The following is a 20,957-nucleotide window of genomic DNA, read 5'->3' as shown; positions in this document are numbered from 1 at the left end:
ATTTTTTACTCGCTCATGCAGCTTAAACAGTTCAGGATTAATTCGTGTAGCTTAAACTGGCAGCTCAGGATTAATTCTCTGAGCGCCCTAGATTCTTCAACCTTTTTTTTTCCTTCCTCAGGCTGCTCAGAAATTCATTCTCTGCACGCCCCAGTTTCTATAACTTTTTTAGTTCCTTCCCTCATGCAGCTTCAACAGGCAGTTCAGAATTCATTCTCTGCGAGCCCCAGATTTTTCATTCCTTTTAGTTCCTTTCCTCATGCAGCTCCAACAGGCAGTTCAGAATTCACTCTCTGCATGACCCAGATTTTACAACTTATTTTTCATTCCCCATGCAGCTTTCAACAGGCAGTTCAGGATTCATTCATCATACCATAACAGTAACAAGTTCCCTTCCAACCTCGCAGATTTGAGAAACTCTATGAACGGCTAAAGAAACAACGTACAACAAACTTATTCCACTGTTTATTACACGAACGTACTACGTCCAGTATCTACAACGTACACATTGTAAGAGTAACATCTTCTTTTTCTCAGAGAAAAAAAAAACAGCGCACACATCGTGGAATATCCAGTACACCTATCAGAAGCTCAGTACAAAATCTTCTACAGCTCTTCCCAAAAATCTACTTGTAGATATCCATTTCTATACATGTGCATGCAGGCGCTTATTGCATGGTTTCAGACTCAAGCGCAAATGCGCATTGCCAGGATAAATCATGCTGCATTATTTCCAACCTTGTCCATGGCAACATGGGGAACGTCAACAGCAGACGAACTATCGCCATCATGTTTCCAGAATCCTGTCAAGCGTTCTCCTGGACAGCCTTGTAGCACTTCAAGCTGCAGAGGGGGAGGTTCAGCTTGGAGTGCCTGTACTTGTACTCGTTTGTGCAGGATGGCCCGGCGCATTTCTCCCGTGGAGGAGGGTAGCTGCATGGCACAAAGAGAGTATCAGAGTAGGGTGATGAGATGGCATGAAGCAATGCGTCTAGCAAAGTTCTTGAAACAAGAATGCGAAAGATGTGAGGAATACCTGTGAGGCTTGGAGTTGAAGATGCTGGGGAGACCTACTGCATGTGGGAATGAAACAATGGTTCTGGTGGGCCCCATGACCCAACGAATTGAGCTTGCAGCGATGTTTTGTGCTCTGGTTGCCCGCTCCTGTGTGAAAGGCATGATTTGTTCAGCAAGCTGCTACTTCAACAAGTAGAACACTAGTGATCACAATTCACAGCAGAGCAAGATCAAATAACGCGACAAACCTTCTCTTCTCGCTCCTTTTGTTTCCTCTCTTCTTTCTTCTTTTCAGAATCCAGGCCCAATATTTTCCTTATAGCTTCAGCCTGCAGGGATTATGTATATAGCTGACAACTCCTTGAAAGAAATAATTCAAAGATAAAAAAGGTAACCAGACATTTCTCCTACCTCGCTTTCTTTAGTGGCCTTTTCCACTTGCATCCTGCGCCGCTGAGCAGCCTCGGCCTTCTTTGCAAGCATCTCTTCTTCAGAAAGCTTGTCTTTCTTGCCTGGTTCAACAGAAAGGTGTTTCAAATGCATTTATCGGATGTATAAAGGTGGATGTTCCTAATTGAATTAGCATTGATAAGACACCAAAAGATAGTACGTACTTCTCGAAGGAGCCAGAGGTAGACCATCAGGGAACTCAACAGTACTGCTGCTGCTCCCATCCATCCATGATTGAAGGGCACGGCGACGTGTCGTGAGAGGTTCACTTCTAACGTTGACAGGTGATTCAGTGACTGTTTTTTGCTCATCTTCAGCTTCAGGTTCACTGTACGACGTCAGCTCCTCTTCAGTATTATCATCATCAGCTGATTCCCTAGATCTTTTCTTGCCATCTCTACTAGATCGGGAAGTAACAAACTCATTGTCAACCTCATATGCCTTGCTCCTATTTTTAGCTTTCTTTGAGAAATTCTTCTTAGAGCTACTACCTCCTTTGTTCTTGAGCTCAAGAGCATTACCATCCCAATCTTCAGGAGTTCCAACATTACTCGTATCATAGTCCTCATCTATTTCATTGTCCAACACAGATTTCTTAGCTAGCCTCCTACTCTTCCGGACGGGATCTGAAGACGGTTCTCTCTGAACTTTGGCTGATTGTTCCTGAGCCATTGCTTCTTCAATTGACCTCTCCTTTCTGGTTTTCTTGTCTCTTGAAGAGGTTGACCTGTCGGAATCTTTTGCGCTTTCAGTCTACAAGCAGGTCATCCTTTTGAATCAGTTGCCAATTGTGTGTAGTATCTTTAAATAAAAGAACATATTTGCAAAGGACGCAAATACACCCTAAGCCTAGAACATTGAGATAAAACCAATATTCTCACTTGAAACTGCATTTGCACAAGTCTCTGTAAGTTTGATTGTCTTAGCAAAAATCAGCAAGTTTTCCATTTGCTTTCGGAAGGCAGCTATTCTTTTCTCATATCAAATTACATGGCAATTTGGTGCTAATGCAAGCACACTACAAAACAAAAGCATGCTTCAAGTCACGTACCAGATTACCAACCTTTAGCTGGTGCCGTGAATCTACCGGACGCGGAGGCTTCGCCTGCAAAGACCTGGAATCCGCCGCATCAGGGTTCGGTTTCAGCAACACGTTCCGAATCTTCAGCTTCACCTTCCCCGGCTTGCCACCGGCCGGCGACGAACCACGGTTCCCCTCAGGCTGAGCACCATGGCTGGCACCCTCGGTCTTCCTGGTGCCACCGCCCGCGGCGTCGGAACGCAGCCGGATGCTCCCCTTGGTGGCCCGCTCCGACGACGGAGCGTTCAGGAGGAACTCCCGCCTCCGGTTGCCCCCGTCGGGGCCGGCGGCGTTCTCGTCCGAAGACAGCAGCAGCCTCCTCGGGCCGCTCCTGGACGACGCCGACGGCGACGGAGGGGAGGGGGCGTTGTCCCGCTGGTCCGCGGCAGGGCCGCCCTCCGGCCTCGGCCTCCTCGCCGCGCTGCTCCGCCGCCTCCTCATGTGCGCGCCATCGAACCCGGAGCCCTCGCCGCCTTCCATCCGACCGGAATCTAAGGCGCGAGGCGAGGAGAATGTGGGAGAAACCGTTAGCTTTTCGCCCAAATTCGTGGACAGGAAGTATCACAGAGCGTGGATCGGGAACCCCGAATTGGAGGGAGACGAATCCTAAACGAGTCGGCTCGCGGAAGGGATCTGAGACGCTCGGACGAGGGCTGCGCGACCTCTGCCGCCGGCCGCCGCTGGAGGAGGCGGAGGTCCGAGCGAAGGCTTCGTTTGGAGTTGTTCGGCGAGGACCACGACGAAGGGGGCAGAGTGTAATTTTTCGGTGTATTTTCACTTTAGTACCTGTACTTATCAGAATCGCAGAAACACAAATGTTATACTTTCTTGATTTTTTTGGAATGTACTTTCTTCCTATAATATATTTTTCGCATAATTAAAAATGTAAATGTAGCTAATTCATCCTATTAGAGGTACATGTAATTTAGTATTTTTCCTCTGCTCAAACTTTTTAATTTTGACCATCAATATATAACGGAATCATGTTGTCAATGTAGTACTTGTTACTAGATTCACTATGAAAATATTTAAATTTTAAATTGCCTTTATTTGAAATATCATATTTTTATAAAAAAAAAATATTGACCAAATTTCATTTTATAGGCTGTGTTGGTGTCCTAATAATATGTATTTTGAACTAGAGGGACTATGTACATACTTGCTAGTCTAAAAAGAATGTCTCTATACCGAGACGTGGAATTGAAGGTGTTTTCTTTTCCTTTCCACAGTTTTTAATGGAGACAACATGACTTTGAAAGAGAATGAGATGAAGGCTCTGCTTGGTGATTCTATACCACTCAGATGTCCATGAATTTCACGGAAAAATGTACATTATCGACTACTGCATTCTGATCGTGGCCTAAATGAAATGTTACATTTCGTGTAAATAACATTTGCATTGGTAGATGATTGCTAACTTCTCCAGTTCAGTCTTCATATAACTGTCACACGCAGAAGCTATGTGTTGTCACACGCTAAACATGAGTGCATGACCAAAGCGGCAGAAACAGTGGTACCAGCTCACACGTCTGCAAAGACCTTGCGTGAAATGGATTCAAATGTATGAAGGTATAGCTCTTCCTTCTTCTTCTTCTTTTTTTTTGGCGAAATGAAGGCATGGTTCTTCAGAAAATGGCAAAAGTAGAGTAAATGAAATGAGCATTGTTGACTGCTCTCTCAAAGAAAGAAGGTGCGCACAAGGATTAATATTTCAAGGACTTGAACTTGATGACTGTCTCACGAAATGTTAGTGGGAGAATTAATCTACATGGCTTCCGAACTTGTTCCCAAGTCACATCTGACTCATTTCTCTGGACATTGCGATACATCACCTTAATTAGTTCTTGGCGAAGGTAAAAGAGACGAAGAGGAACAGGGAAATCAACAGTAATGAAGGCTGCAACACACTGCAACATGACACAAATCGAAATGCTTCCACTAACTACATGTTCTTCTTCCCGGATCCATGGATGATACACAAGCTTCTTGCATGAGCGAACGAAGCTATTTCGATGAGTTGAGGGTTAATTATTATAACGTGGTGGTGGTGCTGTAGTTGTCTATGAGCTAGCACAGCTATGGACGACGAGCGAACGGTATTATCTGGCCGCCGGCGTCTAGCGCAGGCCGGCGGCGGCGGCGATGGCGAGGCAGTTGCTGGCGAGCTTGGCGAGCTCGGCGTCCTGCTTGGCCATGACCGGCGTGAGCTCCTCGCGCTCCTCGAATCCCTGGTCGCAGGTGTCCACGTCGGTGCGCACGGTGTCGAGCATGGTCCCCGTGGTGTCCCGGTCGCCGCCGGCGAGGGCCTTCTCGGCCTCGTCCAGGCTGTAGGCGATGTCGTCGAACGACTCCACGCAGTCGTGCAGCGGGCCCCGCGCCAGGGGCTGCGTCTTGGGGTCGTTGGCCAGCGCCGCCGCGGCCGCCTTGGCCTCGCCGGCCTTGGCGCGCACGGCGGCCATCGCCAGCCGCAGCACGTCGGGGGCCTCCAGCCGCTTCCCGCCGGGGAGCTGCGGCTGCAGCTGCTTCGAGATCGACGACGTGCACAGGTCCGGGTAGTCCGTCTTCAGGCACAGGCTCCGGACGATGTCGGCGCTGGGGATGAGCGGGACCGGCTTCGGCGGCGCCGGCGCGGGCTTCGCCGGCGCCGGCTTGGCCGGCGACCCTGGCTTGCTGTGCGCCCCGGACTTCTTCGAAACGCAGTAGGCGCCGGCGGGCGGCGCCACCGCGGTGGCGAGGAGGAGGGTGAGGAGGCAGGCCAGGAGGAGCTGAGGCGGCGGCGTCATGGCGCGCATGGCGAGAGGGGGGAGAAATGGAGGTTAGAGTTGATTGGGATCAGAGTAAATAGAAGGAGACGTGGTCAGTTAATGATAATTGTTTTTTTATATTTTTAAAATGAGCTTTTTAATTTGAGGCCCGGGAAAGGAGGGGATTGGCTGGCTGCGTTTTCCCGGGAAAAGTGGGGGCAATGCTAGCCACCGGTGATGGAGAAATAGGCAGGGTAGAAAATAGCAAATGATGTGGATGGTGATGAAGTGCTAGCTGCTAAATTTTATCCTTTTTTAAAGTTTGAAATTCGTTGGAATTTTATGAGAGGGCTACAAAGGGGAGGAGATGAAATGAGCTGAATTTGGTCTACACGGTTAGTGGTAAAGATGGCGAGTTGGTTTGGAGTTCTTTTATGATGACTGGAGGAAATAGCTAGGGAAGGTTGTTTGGCGCATGGAGGGCAAGGGCTCATTAAGCTTTGAGGATTTGAGTGCAAACTTTATAGGACACTAGAAAGAAGGCAGTTATCTGCGGTGGTACAACAAAGTGAAAAAAATTAAAGCATGATGCATTGATAACATTGCATCTTCTGGACTTGGATTCACGAAGCAGCTTCCAGTCTACCGTAGCTGCTAGTAGCTGATACGACTGGCCTTGTATGCGTAGGCACGTGAGTTGAGAGAGTCCGTATACCGTCTGTATACGTGTGGCCACCTGCCTATACCTGTACAGCTGTCATCAACTGCAATCTCTAGTTTTTCACGAACAAAAGTGACTTATTTCAGAGCATGCCACCACGGAGCTCATGCATTACAAAAGTGTGCATAGCCTGAGGAACCAGAACCTCTGGCATTACAATATGTATCGTAGGCTAGATGACCGAGGATCTGCGGGGAAAAAAAGATTGTGATGTCATTTCAAAGAGCTTTTGGTCAGAACTTTTATTCTGCAAAGTTTCATGCAAATTGGTGAAACAACCAGAAAAAAGAAATCAAAAGTTTTAGTTTCTTGTATCGCCAGAATAAAGAAGCCAACTTCTCAGATCATGTGTTTAACGTAAAGAGGGAATAAGGGGGGAGATGAGGGGAAAAAAACCAGAATCAATTGGTGCTGCCCAGGCTCGAACTGGGGACCTTTAGTGTGTAAGACTAACGTGATAACCGACTACACCACAGCACCGTTCTGACAGCAATTAACTCAGTTAGTTACAGAAACCATCAGACAGTGTTTACATAACCACTCCAGTAACATGGAACCAAGATGGACAGAAGACAGTAAATTTACTAATAGCATCCAGTTACACATTTGTGGCATCAGAGAGAGGAAAGAAGAGGGGGGGGAGGGGGGGGGGTGTTAAATGTTATTGATTCAGTACTACAGTTGACTGTTAATGTTGTTCTACATCAGCTATGACAAGCAACGATTAAACAGATCGTATATGTACTGTACAGGTGGGGAAATGAATAAGTATACAAATTGAATTCTGCGCATGGCTGAGACTAAGAGGAGCAAATGATTCTGTCCTAAGTGTATGTTGTTTCGAACCTAAATGACACAGCATATCTTCAGATCATCGTAGATCCAACAAGCACCATCAGCCAAGTAGGCGCCTGCAGTTTTCGTGGATGTGTTGGGAGTGTCCTGTGTCATCTACTGAAGATAAGATGGGTATTATGAGTCAGTTTTAAATCATACGAGGTCTGAAGGTTGAATCATGCATAATTGCTTGCACAGTGATGATGTAAGGACTGGTTAGTATGCATGGTTTGGAGCATGATATCACTATCAGTAGTTTCAGTTTTAGATAATAGCTAAGTGGAAAAACAGTGATGCAAATATCTTGCTGGAAAATGAGATTTGGAGACATACATTTATCACGTGTCAATTAACTCTAGCACAAAGTTCAAATACTTGCAAGCCCGGATATCTTAATAAAGTAATGGCAAAGGTAGCACGACCAATACTTACATTGCTTGAACTTGGTAAAGGGGATCAAACATGAAGAGTTCCCTCTGCTCATCTGTTGGATTTGTTAACCACCGACAGAACATCCACGCTGCCCCGGCAACTGATGACACAGACAGGATTGCCAAGAAGCCGAAATGGGAGACATCGTTCGCAATAATAGCCATAGCAAGCATGACTAACTCTGCTAGGCTTGCAATTGAAACCTCCATTCCTCCGATTAGATTTGCTTTTGAAGCAGGAACACCTGTTTGGACGATCTGAGTCCCGACAACATCATAAGACATGTGCCCCAACCGAGACAATGCCTGCAGATTAACACAGAATAGATACAGGGATTACTCTATAGTGTTCAACTAAATTCCACTGAAAGGGGAATCTGAAGTTAAGATTTCAGCCTTACAATGGATGCTAGGAATATAAGTAGAGGTGTCCTTTGCGAAACTGAACCAGCCAAATACACTGTGAGCGCAACTGACAGGAGTGAAGCTTGAAAAATCAATCCAGCAGCTCCTGCCTGTTATAACATCAGCCATTTGCATCAACTGTGGAAGAAACTATGGGAACAAAACCAACAAGGTTGAGGTCAAACCTTTAAGATTCCAACTCTTTTAACCAGGCTTGAGGAGATGAATGTTGCAACAAGGCCCATGATAGAACACAATCCACTGAAAGCACCAACAATGGATGGACTAATACCTGTTCAAATTGATAGAGATAGTCTTTTACAAATGCTTTTTAAGGGAGTCATAGATTTGAACTGGAGAAGTGAAACCTACCACGATGCATCAATAATGCAGTCATTATGGCACCCGGGGCAAGTGCAACATTGAAATTTAGGAAGACGGTAGCTGCACTTGCAGGTAGAACTGTTTGCTGCTTATACTCATTCCACCCATGTTTGATAGTGCTCAAGCTATTTTGAACTGAAGATTAAAGAGACTGTTAGACTATCTACCGAAGTAAATTTAAATATCTAACCATGTCAAAGTTCCTCACCTATCTTGCGTAAATCTAATAGATCAATACAAATAGATTCATCAGTGGCGGTTCTAGAGGAATCAAGTGCATGGCACGAGACTCTGTTAATTACTTGACCCAACATAACCTGAAATTGGAAAGTTAAAATAGCAACCTGTGAGCACGCTACGTCTGGCTATTCAAGTTAAGGAGCGAAGATAAATGTGGTTTACCAGAACAGGGAAACTGCATATCATTAGACCACAAGCAATCTTCAAACAGGTCACAGGATGGTATTTTGACAGCAGTAGGCCAAAAACCGAAGCACCAACCGTCTGCAATCATGCCCCCAAAAAGGTTATTGGATATAATTTGCCCACTCAAAATAGGATGTTGTGTTCAGCTATTTGCAACCAACAAATAAAAAAAGATCACGATCAGTGATCGACCTTGTTGTGTGCTGAAGTCTCAATCAATCAAAGATGATGATATGCAAGTCTAAGAGTGAGAAATCACACCTCACAAATTAGATCAAGTCGATTAAGCACAGCATTTGCTTGGGCTAATGCAACGGGCCTGTTTGTTCCTGCTAACTTCACAGAGAAAAGAACTGTAAGGGAAGAAATTGATGAAAACAAGACACAAGTTTTCTGAAATCTCAAAGTTATTTAAGATAACAAACTTTTCCATTTAAACTGTTGTAGATTTCTTAGTTCCATCTCACAATATTTATATTGTAAGAAGGGAATATCAAATATTTCAGCCAAACAAAGAAGCACTCTACAAAAGTGGTATGGGAATCAGCAACCCTACCAAAACAACCCAATCCCGCTCCATGGCAACTCCTAGCGCCAATCCTGCAAGTCTTTCAATAGCTCCAGCTGCCACTAGAGCAATGAACCAAGGTCTCAGAACCACAGCTGTCGTAGAAGCATGGCTCAGATTTTTTAGAGCATAGATGACCATTGCAGCTGATATCAACTGAGTGGCTACCTGCAAGACCGGGTTGCCCAAAAAACTGGCATCAATTAAAATATGTTTTCTCATGTCGCTTATTTACTACATGACAACTTGTCTATTCTTTGCCCATAACATAAGAAACTAGAGAAGATAAAGGACAAGCACCTGCACAGCATTCAATGCTGTGTACATAGGTATTCGAGGGAAATGATCCATAAGTTTGCCAACTATTGGCGCCCCAATAAACACTGAAAGCTGGATACAATAAAATTAATTAGACTATTGAGTATAGATATGGAAGGTTTCTCTTAAATTAAGTACAATGGCAAGTACCTTTGTGAAGAAACCAACAATAGCAACAGGCAATAGGCTTGGGTGAAGAATTGCCAGCGCAGCAGGCCAAGCAAAATTCCACAGTTGTTCCACCAAGTTACCAAATAAGTAACTAGCATATAGAGCTGCATCAATGTTGTATGATGTTTAAAAGGTATTTAAGTTCCATGACAGAAACATCTTAAATTAAAAATAATAATAATCCTTAAGGGTATGATACAGCTTAATTGTTCCATGAAAATATTAAACAGCTACCCTAAGATGGATCTTCTTCCTTCCAAAAATATTTGCAAAGTTGCAAAACTTATACAGGGTAAACAGTAATGCAGATACTGCCATGAGATGGTCCAAAAAAAACTCCCTTACCATGTAGTCCAGCAGGATGAGCTGGAGTGGAGGCCAAAGTATGTTGCTCTCCTTCAGACAAGACCTGCATTATGAACAGATGATCACAAGAGGACAAAAAGAAGCCATTTGACAAAGAACATAGGAAAAGGAAGAAGATTCGTACTGGCAACTCCTCAAAACTAGAAGGACAGGAGGCCCTATCATGCAGTGGAAAAGGGCTGGAATCTAGAACATCTCCTTGAAGATTAAGAACTGGAATGGAGCATCCCGATGGCAATGGTGCGTGATCATCGAAAGCCTCTTCTTTACTGAGAGTACTGACATCAACCTCAACATTTGCAATGTAACACTTTGGGCCAAAATTGTGTAGCCTGGTAAAAAATAATGCAACATGTTAATGATCTACAAAATCTTAAATCAATAAAAATTTCAAGAGAAACTTTTGATGCAAGAAAATAAACAACAGCCTCATGTGTTCAATCAGCTGGACACAAAACGCTATTCAGTGTTTTTAATTCAAAACTTTTCTTGTGACTCAATCTGTTCAACACATTTATGCCAACAGGAAAACATACAAACACACATAAAACAACTAAATTTAGCTTTCCTTTGCATAGCCACTGACTACCCCGGCGACATAAAGGCAAAGGCAGCACAATCTACAAAGGAGCCAGTAGCACAGCACCCACAACAAAAACTTTGACCATCAGGAACATGCTAAGATGATCACTACCTCAACCGTAGTCTACATCTCAGTGTAACCGTCATCATTACAACTCCAAATTCCCACACTAAGCATCCAAATGGGAAGAACCTAACCTGCCAAGGTTAAGCAACCTGCCCTAAATCCTAATCCCAACCACCAATCTTGCATATGAAATTATTATGAATCATCCCCAGCTCAACTCCCCTATTCTAGCAAAACACCCCTCGTCTCCCTTCCGAACTCCAAGACTCCAAAGAGCAAAGAAGGAATCTTTATCGATTCCTCGCGCAACAGAGCACGAGCTGCCGCGTTCTGCGGGCGAGGGCGCGAACCGGCGGCGAGTAGACAGACAGACATTCACCTGAGCGCGGCGGCGGGCCTCAGGCGTAGCGTCCACGCGCCGGAGAGGCGCCGTCGGACGGCAGGCGCCTGTGGCGAGGCGAGGAGAGCGGAGGCTGCGGCGGCGGCGGCGAGCATCCCCATGGCTCCTCTGCTGCTGCGACGGCGGCGGCGCGACTACTCATGCAGCCACTCCAGTACCGGACTTCGGTGATGGGGTCGGGCTCAGCGCGAGGTTCCGGAAGCTTCTGGAAGCATGAGCCCTGCAGCCTTATCTTTGTTAGGCGGAGGCGCGGGGCGGGAGGAGGAACCAGAGGCGGGGAGGGAAGGGGGAGCGCCAAGTTGCCAACTTTCCAAGCGACGAGGGAGTGGCGAAGAGAGCGAGGGGAAGATAGGAAGGGCCCTGCCAGCCGCCTGATGGAGATCAGATGGATGAGGGTTTTTCTAGTGCTTTGCGATGGAGAGGAAAACCCCAAAATTCGAGCAGGAAATGCAGCTACTGTGTTCGGTCTGAAGCGCACGGGAATCTCCAGGGGAATTTATAGGACGGTGAACTCATATTCTTTTCACGTATTTTTCAGCGTGAAAAGATCCTAAATTTGTTCTTTTTTAACTATAGTATGAGAATTTTAGTGGTGCTTCGAGTAACACGCTTTCGCTCATCCAGCACCACAAAGAAGTTTATGCTCTTGCTAGTGATGTTACTCCCATGGTATTTTTGGCATTTAGAGCTGATTGGTTTGATGCCAAAGGCTAGAGTTTTGACAAATCAAAAGTTGGGCAAAAAAATTGCCAAAATTTTGGTAGGATAAATGGGAGATATGAGCAAAATTTGGTAGCCAACCAAATAGCGTCCAAAACTTTATAGTTTTTCCCATGAAAATGGACATAGATGTAGACATTCTAAAATTTCATCGGGAATCTCTTCTGGTCAAAAACCACTTGTTTTTCTTTTTTTTAATAGACCAAAGCATACATACATTTATCCTTTACACTCTATACATTCGACAAAAAAGAATTCATAGTTACTTCTTACGGGGAGCACGTGACATGCCCACAAGAGTTCTTAAAATATTTCCAGCAATTATTAACGAGAGAATGTGGTACTTCTATGGGGATAACAAAAGATGGCTATAAAGAATTGGGAGAATTTGCACTTTGCCGGCTTACATTTGGCTGCCTGAGCTATCTCTCGAGATCACACCTAAGGGGGGGGGGGGGGGGGGGGGTCATTTTCTTCCTACGGCCTTTGTTGCAACGCCAGCCGCCCAGGAGGAAAACCAGTCGCCGCGCCACCATTTTTTCTCCTCCTCCAGCGTTGCAAACTCCGTTCTTTTTTGTGGGATACACCCATGATGTGACCAACTAGAGTTTTCTCAGGTCCATGTACCTGAAACGTGTGCCTTTCTGAACCTCTCACCTGTGTGGAGAGGACAAGAAGCCACCGGTTCATGACTCTTGTCTTTTTGATGCCGTGTGGAGTCGCTTCCAAGTTCAAACACACGGTCAAAATGTCATCTAGGTCCATTGCCACCAGTTCAGAACCTACGAAACTCTTGAAAAATCGAGCGTGGAAGTTTCTAGATATCCTCATGCCTAATGCCTTCGAACTGATGCAATGGTCCAGATAAATATATTTCTCTAAATATGTAAAATATTTTGTTGTCTTTTCTTGGATATGGGAAAGATTAGTTATAAATTGCCACTCGAACAATGCAAACGTGGCTAATGAATTTATTCTAATAGTATCCAAGGGTAAACGAAGTCATTCGCATCCTTTTGTGAGAAGTTAGTTTAGTTTCAGTGGGAGTTTCACGGAGAGTTTCATTCTCATTAATTAGTATGCCACATATGATTTTTTTATAACATGACATGAAATTAAAAAAGAGAGAGAGGGACCAGTTTCATCTGGATGAAATCAAGTATACACGAATACCAACTCTCCATCAGTCATGAAATTAAATGTTATTTTGATCTTATGAAACCATACCACGAAATTATGCATTGGGGAGGGTACTTTCAAACACCATTTCATTTCATTCTTGCGGCTATCTTGAAAAAATCAACATGAAAATTTTCATTAGAATTAACCTAAAACTCCAACTATTCATGCCTAACTATCAAATAAGAACCCCAGTTCTTGGGATCCATTTCACGTAACGACACCTCCTTGTGCCACCTCGACTTATTACAGCAATTTTCCTAGGTACACGTGGGTGATGAAAGTTGTGCGTGGATCCGTACGTGGTCTTGTGCGGCTAACATATGGGTCCATGCAAAGATGTTGTAGGTTTGTAAAACTAAGACTAATCTCAGTGCACAATTTCACCGCACAGTTACAAGACTGGGAACTAGCTAACTGTGTCTGTTGAGTGTCATGAGGATGAAACTCCTCTCACATATAATGAAACTCCTCCTTCTCTCTCATCATAAATACCTTGCTAAGTCAGCAAAATTGGTGATGTGGCATGAAAATTAATACTTATGAAACTCTCCATGAAACTGGCCTAATGGCATGGGACCATGTGAAACCGGTCTTAATAAAGCTGAAGTTTTACTTACAGTCAAATGCGGATTGTCATAATTTATAGAAAATACTTTTTTAAAAATATGTAACAATTTGGATAGTAACTAAATGTGTACCCTAAACCCGCTAAGCACCAAACACGACATGCCTCTTTAATTGTGTTTTCACTAAAGCAACAACATGTGAATGTTTCGATTGGAGTGTCGGGCCTTAAGAGGGGGCTTTAAGTAATCGTTGGAGGGGCGAATTTTTGTGCCATCTCTAGCTGACGTGGATGAAAAATAGCTAGCAATTAGATGTGACTTTGGAGGCATCCTTAAAATAATAGTTGTACTCTAAACTTGTGGTAGTAACGTAGGAAACCTAACCAAGCAAGATCAATGCACACTCATACCGTTTTCAAATTTGTTTATATTTGAACAGGATTTACCGTGGAAGCTAGCGAACTCGTTCAACAGAAGTACTACTAAAATACTATGAGCAAACCAGGTGCTCATGTACGTTCAAGAGTATAAGCTTCAAATCTTCTCCATCAGGCGAGCCAAAGTGTTGAAAATGAATCAAATAATATGTAGGAGACCTAGGGTCATTGTTTTTATCCCCCTGCACTCTCTTCTTCAATGCATGTGCGAAGAAAAGAATGTACTGCATCGATTCATGTTTTCAAAGTTAGTTATCAAAGTCCATGATAAATTATGTGCCATCAGTTGAAAGGCATCTCACGAGAAGACCGAAGACCACATACAATGACACAAAACAGTTATCTTATATCTTAGAATTCTATGTTCCTTTTTCCATAGTCTCATTCTTGCCAATACCAAAGAAACACATACGGTTGAAAATTACACCTAACCATTTGCATTCTTCACGTTCGCTAACTCTCTGCTCCAATCCTTAGAACAATAAATTTGACGTCAACCATTATGGATGTAGTATCCAAACAACACACCATTTGCAATAACTCCACCTAGGAGTATGAAATCCCAAGGAATTCAAATGGAGTTTATACACTTTTCCACGGAATTTGACCAAAACAAACAAAGCCCAACAGCTCTGCGCGCAGGAAAGCGCAGGCGCTCGACGAGTGGCCGTAGCACTTTGCCAGCTCAGCAGCCGCCCGGGCCACCCAATCGTCCGCCACGAAACTCGCCAGCTCAGCCGCGCTGCGATCCGGTCCCACATGTCATACTCCCACACCGCCTCGCCTCCCTCCCTGGCGTCCCCGAAGCCAATGGCCGCCTCGACTCACACGACACGCCACCACCCCTCCACACCCCACTGCAGGTGGGCCACGAGAGGTATTTGGTCCCACACGTCAGTAACACAGCCCACTAAACAATCTGTAGGAAATGCCGGTAGGTTGCGGAGGAAATCTTCCGAGGCGTGTGTGCGGGGGGCCCACGAAACAGTCCAAAAATCCGCTCACTTTTTTTTTGGCGTCTTATCTCTTTCCTTCGCTTCCTTCGCTTCCTTCCACCTTCCCCACCCACGCCACGCGTGTGTTCGTCCCAGCCACCCAATCCCCGCCTCGCGAAATCCGGCGCCAAATCCCCTCATCTTATCGCCAAATCGATCGCCCACCGGCATGATGACCCCCTCACCATCATCTCCACCGACGCTGCACCGCAGCGAAACGGACCTGGTTTAGCCGTCAAAGCCCCCACCTTTCTGGAGCCTCTGTTTTGGCTAGTCCCGTGCCTCCCGCGCGCGAGGACCCGGAGATTCGATTCCGGGCGTAGCCTGCCTTTTTTGGCTGGATTGGGGTGTAGGAGGAGATCAGGGGGTGAGGAGTTGGTGATTTCGTGGGAAAGATTGGAGCTTGGTGGGATTTCGTAGGCGGAATTTGATCGGGTTTGGGAGGGGAGGCGAAGAGTCCGCCGTCTGGGAGAGGAGGTGATTCTCGCGCGGTTGCGTGGTCTGCTGGGAGGCCGCTGCCGCCGGGATGGCGACGCACTTCACGCCGTCGCAGGCGCACGCGGCGTCGCACCACCCGGCGCACCACCACTCGGCGTCCGCGGCGGCGGCGGCCACGGCCACCGCGCGCCTGCACGCGTCCGCGCCGCCGGCCTCGGCGTCGGCCGCGGCGGCGGCGCTGTGCCCGCCGCACCTCCTCGCGGCGGCGTCCACGGCCTCCTCCTCCGCGGCGTGCCCGCCCGCCCACAACCCAATCTTCGTCGGCCCCGGCGCGCCGTGGGTGCAGCAGCCGCAGCGCGCCGCGGCGGCCGCCGCCGCGCTCGGCCCGGAGTTCCGGCGCGCGCGCACCACCAGGACCATCTCCAAGCGCACCCGTGGCGGCGGCGGCGGCGCGGGAGCCCAGGACCGCTGGCGTGCGTCCTCGGCCGCCGCGGGGCGCTGCGTCGACAAGCTGCTCCGTCTGGCGCCTGAAGACCAGCGAGCGCTCAGTGCGGCGCTTTCGTCCTTTCGGGGCGAGCTAGTCGCTCCCGAGGACTACTGCCAGGTCCTCCGGGAGCTTGGCGACAGGGATAAATCGGCATACCGTGCCTATGAGGTGTTTTATGCTGCGTTGCCTCTTGTTGGTGGTGGTGCTGTTGAGAAAGGCAAACTGCTGACTGCAGCTATCGGTGCGCTTGGCAAGATTGGTCGACCTGACCTGGCAAGGAGGGCTTTTGATTCTGGCATTGCTGGGGGCTATGGCAACACGGTGTTTGCGCACTCTGCACTCATCTCAGCTTATGCGAGGAGTGGGCTCGCAACGGAGGCCATGGGGGTGCTCGAGTCGATGAAAGGTGCAGGCTTGCGGCCTACTACGGTGTCGTACAATGCAGTTATTGATGCATGTGGAAAAGGGGGTGTTGACCTTAGGCTCACACTGGGGTATTTCCGTCAGATGCTGCAGGATGGGCTCTGTCCAGATCGCAAGACGTTTAATTCACTTCTTGCTGCATGTAGCCGGGCTGGCCATTTGGAAGATGCTCGTGCAGTCTTCGATGAAATGATCCATCTTGGCAGTGGTCGTGACATTTACACTTACAACACATTTGTCGATGCAATTTGCAAGTGTGGCAACATGGAGCTAGCTATGCAGGTTGTCTTGGATATGGAAGCAAAAAATGTCAAGCCAAATGTTGTTACATATAGTACGCTTATGGATGGCTTCTCAAAACTGGAGAAATATGATGAGGCACTCAAGTTGCGCGGAAAGATGAAGTCTTTGGGAATTCAACTGGACCGAGTTTGCTACAACACCTTGCTGGCGATATATGTGAAGACAGGGAAGTATGATGAAATTGCTACTGTGTGTGAAGAGATGGAGAGTTTGGGTATTGAGAAAGACACTGTTACATACAATTCCTTGATTAATGGATATGGAAAGCAAGGACGCTTGGATATGGTTGCTTTGCTTGTTCAAGATATGCGAGCACAAGGTGTAGCTCCTAGTGTGCTGACATACTCAACTTTGATAGATATCTATTCAAAGGCAGGAATGCATGGAGATGCATTTAATGTCTACTTGGATTTTAAGGAGTCTGGCCTAAAGGCAGATGTTGTTCTGTTCAGCTCTTTTATTGATACATTAGCCAAGAATGGCTTGGTAGAATGTGCTTTGTCTTTGCTTGATGAGATGATGAAGATGGGTATCAAGCCAAATGTTGTAACCTACAACACAATTATCGATGCATTTGGCAAGTCTAAGATTCTTCCTGAGGAGGATCCTGAGATTGCTGACCTGGGAATTGTTGGCGTTTATGGTGGCCAGATTGTAAGGGCTGCTAATCCAGCGACCAGAGGGTGGCGCTCTGCTGTTGATGCTCGGATGAGGAGGTCCCAGGAATTATTTTTCATTCTGGAATTATTTCAGAAGATGGTCCAGCAGGGTGTACGACCAAATGTTGTAACGTTTTCTGCGATCCTGAATGCTTGCAGGTACATCTTTCCATCTTCATCATTTCATTAGAGCTTTTCTATTGCTAATGTTGTTCTGCCCGTAGAAATACACTCTTGTGCACTGTATCAGTTGAAAATTCAACAATTGGTGCTGCATTACCCTGGATATTAAACTGTTTTTTTTTCAGTTTAAACTAGATAAATTCAATATGGATTTATGTTTACACTGGTTGAACTTCAGTATTCCTGTATTTCATGAATACACAAAGTTACTCTATATTCTGTAAACCTATCGTTTTCTTTGATACTAGAATATGCTAGCTGTGGCCTTGTTATTCAAAACAAATAGCACAAAAGCGAAAGATGAGCCTGCTAAGTTCTCTTAAGTTCTGTGTCCTCTTAAGTTTTGTGTGGTTTCTAACTGTTTGCTTTAATCTTGTTCTTGCAGTCGCTGTAACAGTTTTGAAGATGCAGCCCTTTTACTGGAACAGCTTCGCTTGTTTGATAACTTTGTATATGGGGTTGCGTATGGGCTTCTGATGGGCCATCGAGAAGTTTGGTCTCAAGCACGGTCCCTCTTTAATCAGTTGGGACGCATGGATTCTCCAACATCTTCTGCCTTCTACAATGCTCTTACTGATGTGCTATGGCATTTTGGCCAGGTAGATTTTCTCTTTATTGTATGCTTGGATTCAAGTACTGCTGTTGTTTATTAATGGTCACTATTTTCTGGTAATATTATTTTCCACTGTTAATTTTTTTTTGGAAAAGAACTACTTTTATAATAGTTGCAAGGAATGGTGTTAATGCTGGCATACCTCGAGCTGGGAACATCGTTCCTATTCCAGGAACGTTGTCCCTGCCTTGTGAAAACCTTCCACAAGTAGTACCGTGTTCCTCGACCATATTGACCTGGGAATGTTGTGACTATATATTTTATTTCGCTTTTGACAACTTGTTTGTTGTCTCCCAACTATCCATCCTAACTTTTCATTGCATGAGTTGTGTAAACTCTTTCCATATACGTATGTATCTCACTATAATCTAGCTTAGCGATTTTAGTGACATGTTTGTGTTACTGACCATTTTCAGAGACAAGGAGCTCAGCAAGTTGTGCTTGAAGGGGTAAACCGTCGTGTTTGGGAGAACACATGGAGCGAGTTCTGCCTGGACCTGCACCTTATGTCATGTGGTGCAGCTCAAGCAATGGTTCATGCATGGCTCCTGAATGTGCGCTCTATTGTCTTTGAAGGACGAGCTATGCCTGAATTTTTAAGGTACTTGGTCCTTATCTAGCACTTCCATTTTATCATGCGTTTGTGCAAATCTAGTATTTGGTCCTGAATCTCTTGGCTTTGCCTGAACTAACTCCATGTTTTATGTCTCTACAGCATTCTGACAGGATGGGGAAAGCATAGCAAGATAGCTGGCTCAAGCACTCTCCGGCGTGTCATTGAAGCATTGCTCCTTTCAATTGGAGCACCGTTTCAGGTCGAACGCTTCAACATTGGAAGGTTTGTGTCACCCAGTGCTGTGGTGGCTGCCTGGTTGAGAGAGTCTGGCACCATTAACATCCTTCTCCTCCGCAATGAGCGAGTACAGCATGCAAATCCGCCCAATCTGGTACCGAGATTACAGGCGTTGCAGTTGTAGCCTCCCCTAAATCTCATCTCATCATCCCTGTTAGCGTTGGGTCTGTTGCAAGCTTTTTATTCACCTTCGTTCAGAAGATTGTAGTGTATCATAGGTTCAGGGAAGTAGGCAAATAGCTCACTCTATCAAATCCCAGTGTTTTAGGCTTTTGTTAGCCAGGTATGTAATGTTGTAAAATTGGCAGCCTGCCTTACAACTCTTTTTTCATCAAGGTAAAAATCAAACTTCTTCACAATTGGTGCTTCACCGTCCTGACCTCGGACCTGTGCCTCAGCTTCCTTAATGACAAAGAAAAGACAGTTCCTGGGATGGTGATTTGTCGCTATTCATGTGCAGTCAATTATGCCCTTAAGGTCCTGAGTTCTTCTTTCTGTTTGTTTGATGAAAGCTACACTTGCCCATGGATGGCGACACCTCCGTTGCTTTCCCCCTTTGGCCCGTGATGCCTTTGCTGCTTGGAAAGATGCCAGCTTTGCTGAAGATGCACAGAGGATAGAGCACCTCCCCGTTCATGAACAGCCTGTGGCTGTGGCTCTTTTGTGTGGCAGCAGCTCAAGTGGCTGGCTGGGGAAGGGTTGTAAAGGCTGGAGCTCGAAAAGAGTGGTGAAGACCAGTGCAATGTGTTCTCTGCTGATTCAGATTTGCAGCTGTGGCCAATATCTGATAGTTCATCTTGCATAATTGGACCTGGAGATGATAACTTTTACATGGAGATTTGTCAGCCATGCAAATGGGCCAAGACAGAAGCGGGAATTCTGGAAATTATGTTTCTTTCACCCTTTTGGATATTTTCAGTCATTGAAATGACATCTGGCACGAGGGGTGGTCAAAAGAAATAATTAAAAACCATTTGCTGTGTGTGACAATTCAAGCCAGAGAAAAAGGAAAGAGAATATGTGGTCCAGGTGCGCAATTGGTTGAGCATGCTATTGCGATCTGCAAATATCCCTTTTTGTAAGTTGATTTCTTTATCTTTCTGAAGGAAAGCTGATGTATGTATTTGATTAGCTGAGTAGCGTAGCCTATCTTTGTGCTACTTTTGTTTACAAACAATTCTCATTACTTATTTCAGTATTTAAAATTTGAGTGTCACTTTTCACATGTGTCTATAATGTATGCAAATAGTGATAAATATACAATACTCAAAAAACGCCTCTATTGGAAAGTCTAACAAAAATATCTCGACTTTATTCACTAAATTTTAAGAGTTGATGTTAATCAAGTTCTAAATAGTGAACGAACAGTGAAAATTACTTGAAAATATCCTCTCTCTTTTTTTCACAGATGATCTGTTCATGATATGCTACTAAGCTGAAGCACTGGACACCATATCCAGATCCAGATAGTCGAACTGCAAAAGTTTCATGGATGTACTGCACGTCTGCACAAGCAAGAATCGCGTCCGGGAGCAAAACACTTCCAGGAAAGGGTTTGCTTCATATGGATGCAAAGCTAATGATTGCTTGTGATCCAATGTTTCTGGAAGGAATATGCTCTTGTGCGAGGACGACTATCTCTGAGAAACCTAGGCAAACTTGACAACTGAAAGAGATTGGTCGACAGACTGACTATTTACGGATAAATGCCGTTCTTTTTGCTCTAACTGTTACTGCTGGATGGTTATCTGGATTCATAAAGGGGATTTGGAAACAGTTCAATGTACCTGGACCTGATGCTGGACTATTTTAGCTAGAGCAAAGCTAACATAATTTTTCCCTCCGTTCCAAATTGTAGTTCGTTTTGATTTTTTAGTTGTCTAGATGCGTAATAATATCTATAGATCTAAAAGAGCCATAACGACCTATAATTTGGAACGGACGGAGTATTATATATTTCGTGTGACTACGATTCATGACGTTGACTTCAGGTTTTGGCGGTGCAAGCCAATGATAGAAAAATGCATCTGATTTGCCAGAAGTTGTCTGCAAGACTAGAATATTGCTCAATGGTCAAAACCAGCAAAAGCAAAGTTTGTTAATCAGTTGACATTTATGAGAAAAATCGGT

At 45.4% G+C, this 20,957-nt stretch overlaps 4 protein-coding genes and 1 non-coding gene across 8 annotated transcripts; 1 reads left to right on the top strand and 4 right to left on the bottom strand.

The window, feature by feature from the left end:
• Window positions 1-408: 408 nt before the first annotated feature.
• Window positions 409-3,283, bottom strand: LOC101769180 (eukaryotic translation initiation factor 5B). 2 transcript variants are annotated; one of them, XM_022825495.1, is made up of 7 exons: window positions 3,132-3,281; window positions 2,519-3,039; window positions 1,632-2,220; window positions 1,429-1,529; window positions 1,266-1,346; window positions 1,037-1,164; window positions 409-933 (listed from the first exon to the last, which is right to left on the bottom strand). In XM_022825495.1, exons 2-7 carry the CDS (start codon window positions 3,026-3,028, stop codon window positions 807-809), a joined length of 1,536 nt encoding a protein of 511 aa, XP_022681230.1. In that variant the 5' UTR covers window positions 3,029-3,039; window positions 3,132-3,281; the 3' UTR covers window positions 409-806. The 2 variants fall into 2 exon arrangements, with proteins under 2 accessions (XP_022681230.1, XP_004962767.1); XM_004962710.4 differs by having other exon boundaries at window positions 2,531-3,283.
• Window positions 3,284-4,665: 1,382 nt separating this feature from the next.
• LOC101768772 (pectinesterase inhibitor 28) lies at window positions 4,666-5,331 on the bottom strand. The gene has a single exon (XM_004962708.2). The coding sequence runs from the start codon at window positions 5,329-5,331 to the stop codon at window positions 4,666-4,668; it is 666 nt and encodes a 221-aa protein (XP_004962765.2).
• A 721-nt stretch (window positions 5,332-6,052) lies between these two features.
• Window positions 6,053-11,423, bottom strand: LOC101768105 (solute carrier family 40 member 2, chloroplastic). Of its 3 annotated transcripts, none has more exons than XM_022825341.1 (14): window positions 10,948-11,423; window positions 10,044-10,251; window positions 9,899-9,962; window positions 9,533-9,657; window positions 9,365-9,454; window positions 9,053-9,232; window positions 8,758-8,832; window positions 8,473-8,574; window positions 8,279-8,387; window positions 8,059-8,205; window positions 7,872-7,978; window positions 7,683-7,796; window positions 7,283-7,587; window positions 6,053-6,201 (listed from the first exon to the last, which is right to left on the bottom strand). In XM_022825341.1, the coding sequence occupies exons 1-14, from the start codon at window positions 11,067-11,069 to the stop codon at window positions 6,186-6,188; spliced, it is 1,764 nt and encodes a 587-aa protein (XP_022681076.1). In that variant the 5' UTR covers window positions 11,070-11,423; the 3' UTR covers window positions 6,053-6,185. The 3 variants fall into 3 exon arrangements, with proteins under 3 accessions (XP_022681076.1, XP_004962763.1, XP_012700395.1); XM_004962706.2 differs by lacking the exon at window positions 6,053-6,201 and adding an exon at window positions 6,565-6,967; XM_012844941.2 differs by lacking the exon at window positions 6,053-6,201 and adding an exon at window positions 6,565-6,964.
• On the bottom strand, window positions 6,420-6,493 carry TRNAV-UAC. Its single transcript has one exon. It is a non-coding gene; the product is annotated as a tRNA-Val (tRNA).
• Window positions 11,424-14,916: 3,493 nt separating the features above from the next.
• LOC101757954 (pentatricopeptide repeat-containing protein At2g31400, chloroplastic) lies at window positions 14,917-19,303 on the top strand. Its single transcript, XM_022824978.1, has 4 exons — window positions 14,917-17,337; window positions 17,747-17,960; window positions 18,391-18,575; window positions 18,690-19,303. The coding sequence occupies exons 1-4, from the start codon at window positions 15,395-15,397 to the stop codon at window positions 18,949-18,951; spliced, it is 2,604 nt and encodes an 867-aa protein (XP_022680713.1). The 5' UTR covers window positions 14,917-15,394; the 3' UTR covers window positions 18,952-19,303.
• Window positions 19,304-20,957: the final 1,654 nt, after the last annotated feature.

The sequence above is a fragment of the Setaria italica genome, chromosome III (genome assembly GCF_000263155.2).
Source record: "Setaria italica strain Yugu1 chromosome III, Setaria_italica_v2.0, whole genome shotgun sequence".
Taxonomy (NCBI): Eukaryota; Viridiplantae; Streptophyta; class Magnoliopsida; order Poales; family Poaceae; genus Setaria; species Setaria italica.
The sequence above is the reverse complement of the archived record's forward strand: the minus strand, read 5'-3'. Positions and strand labels throughout refer to the sequence as shown.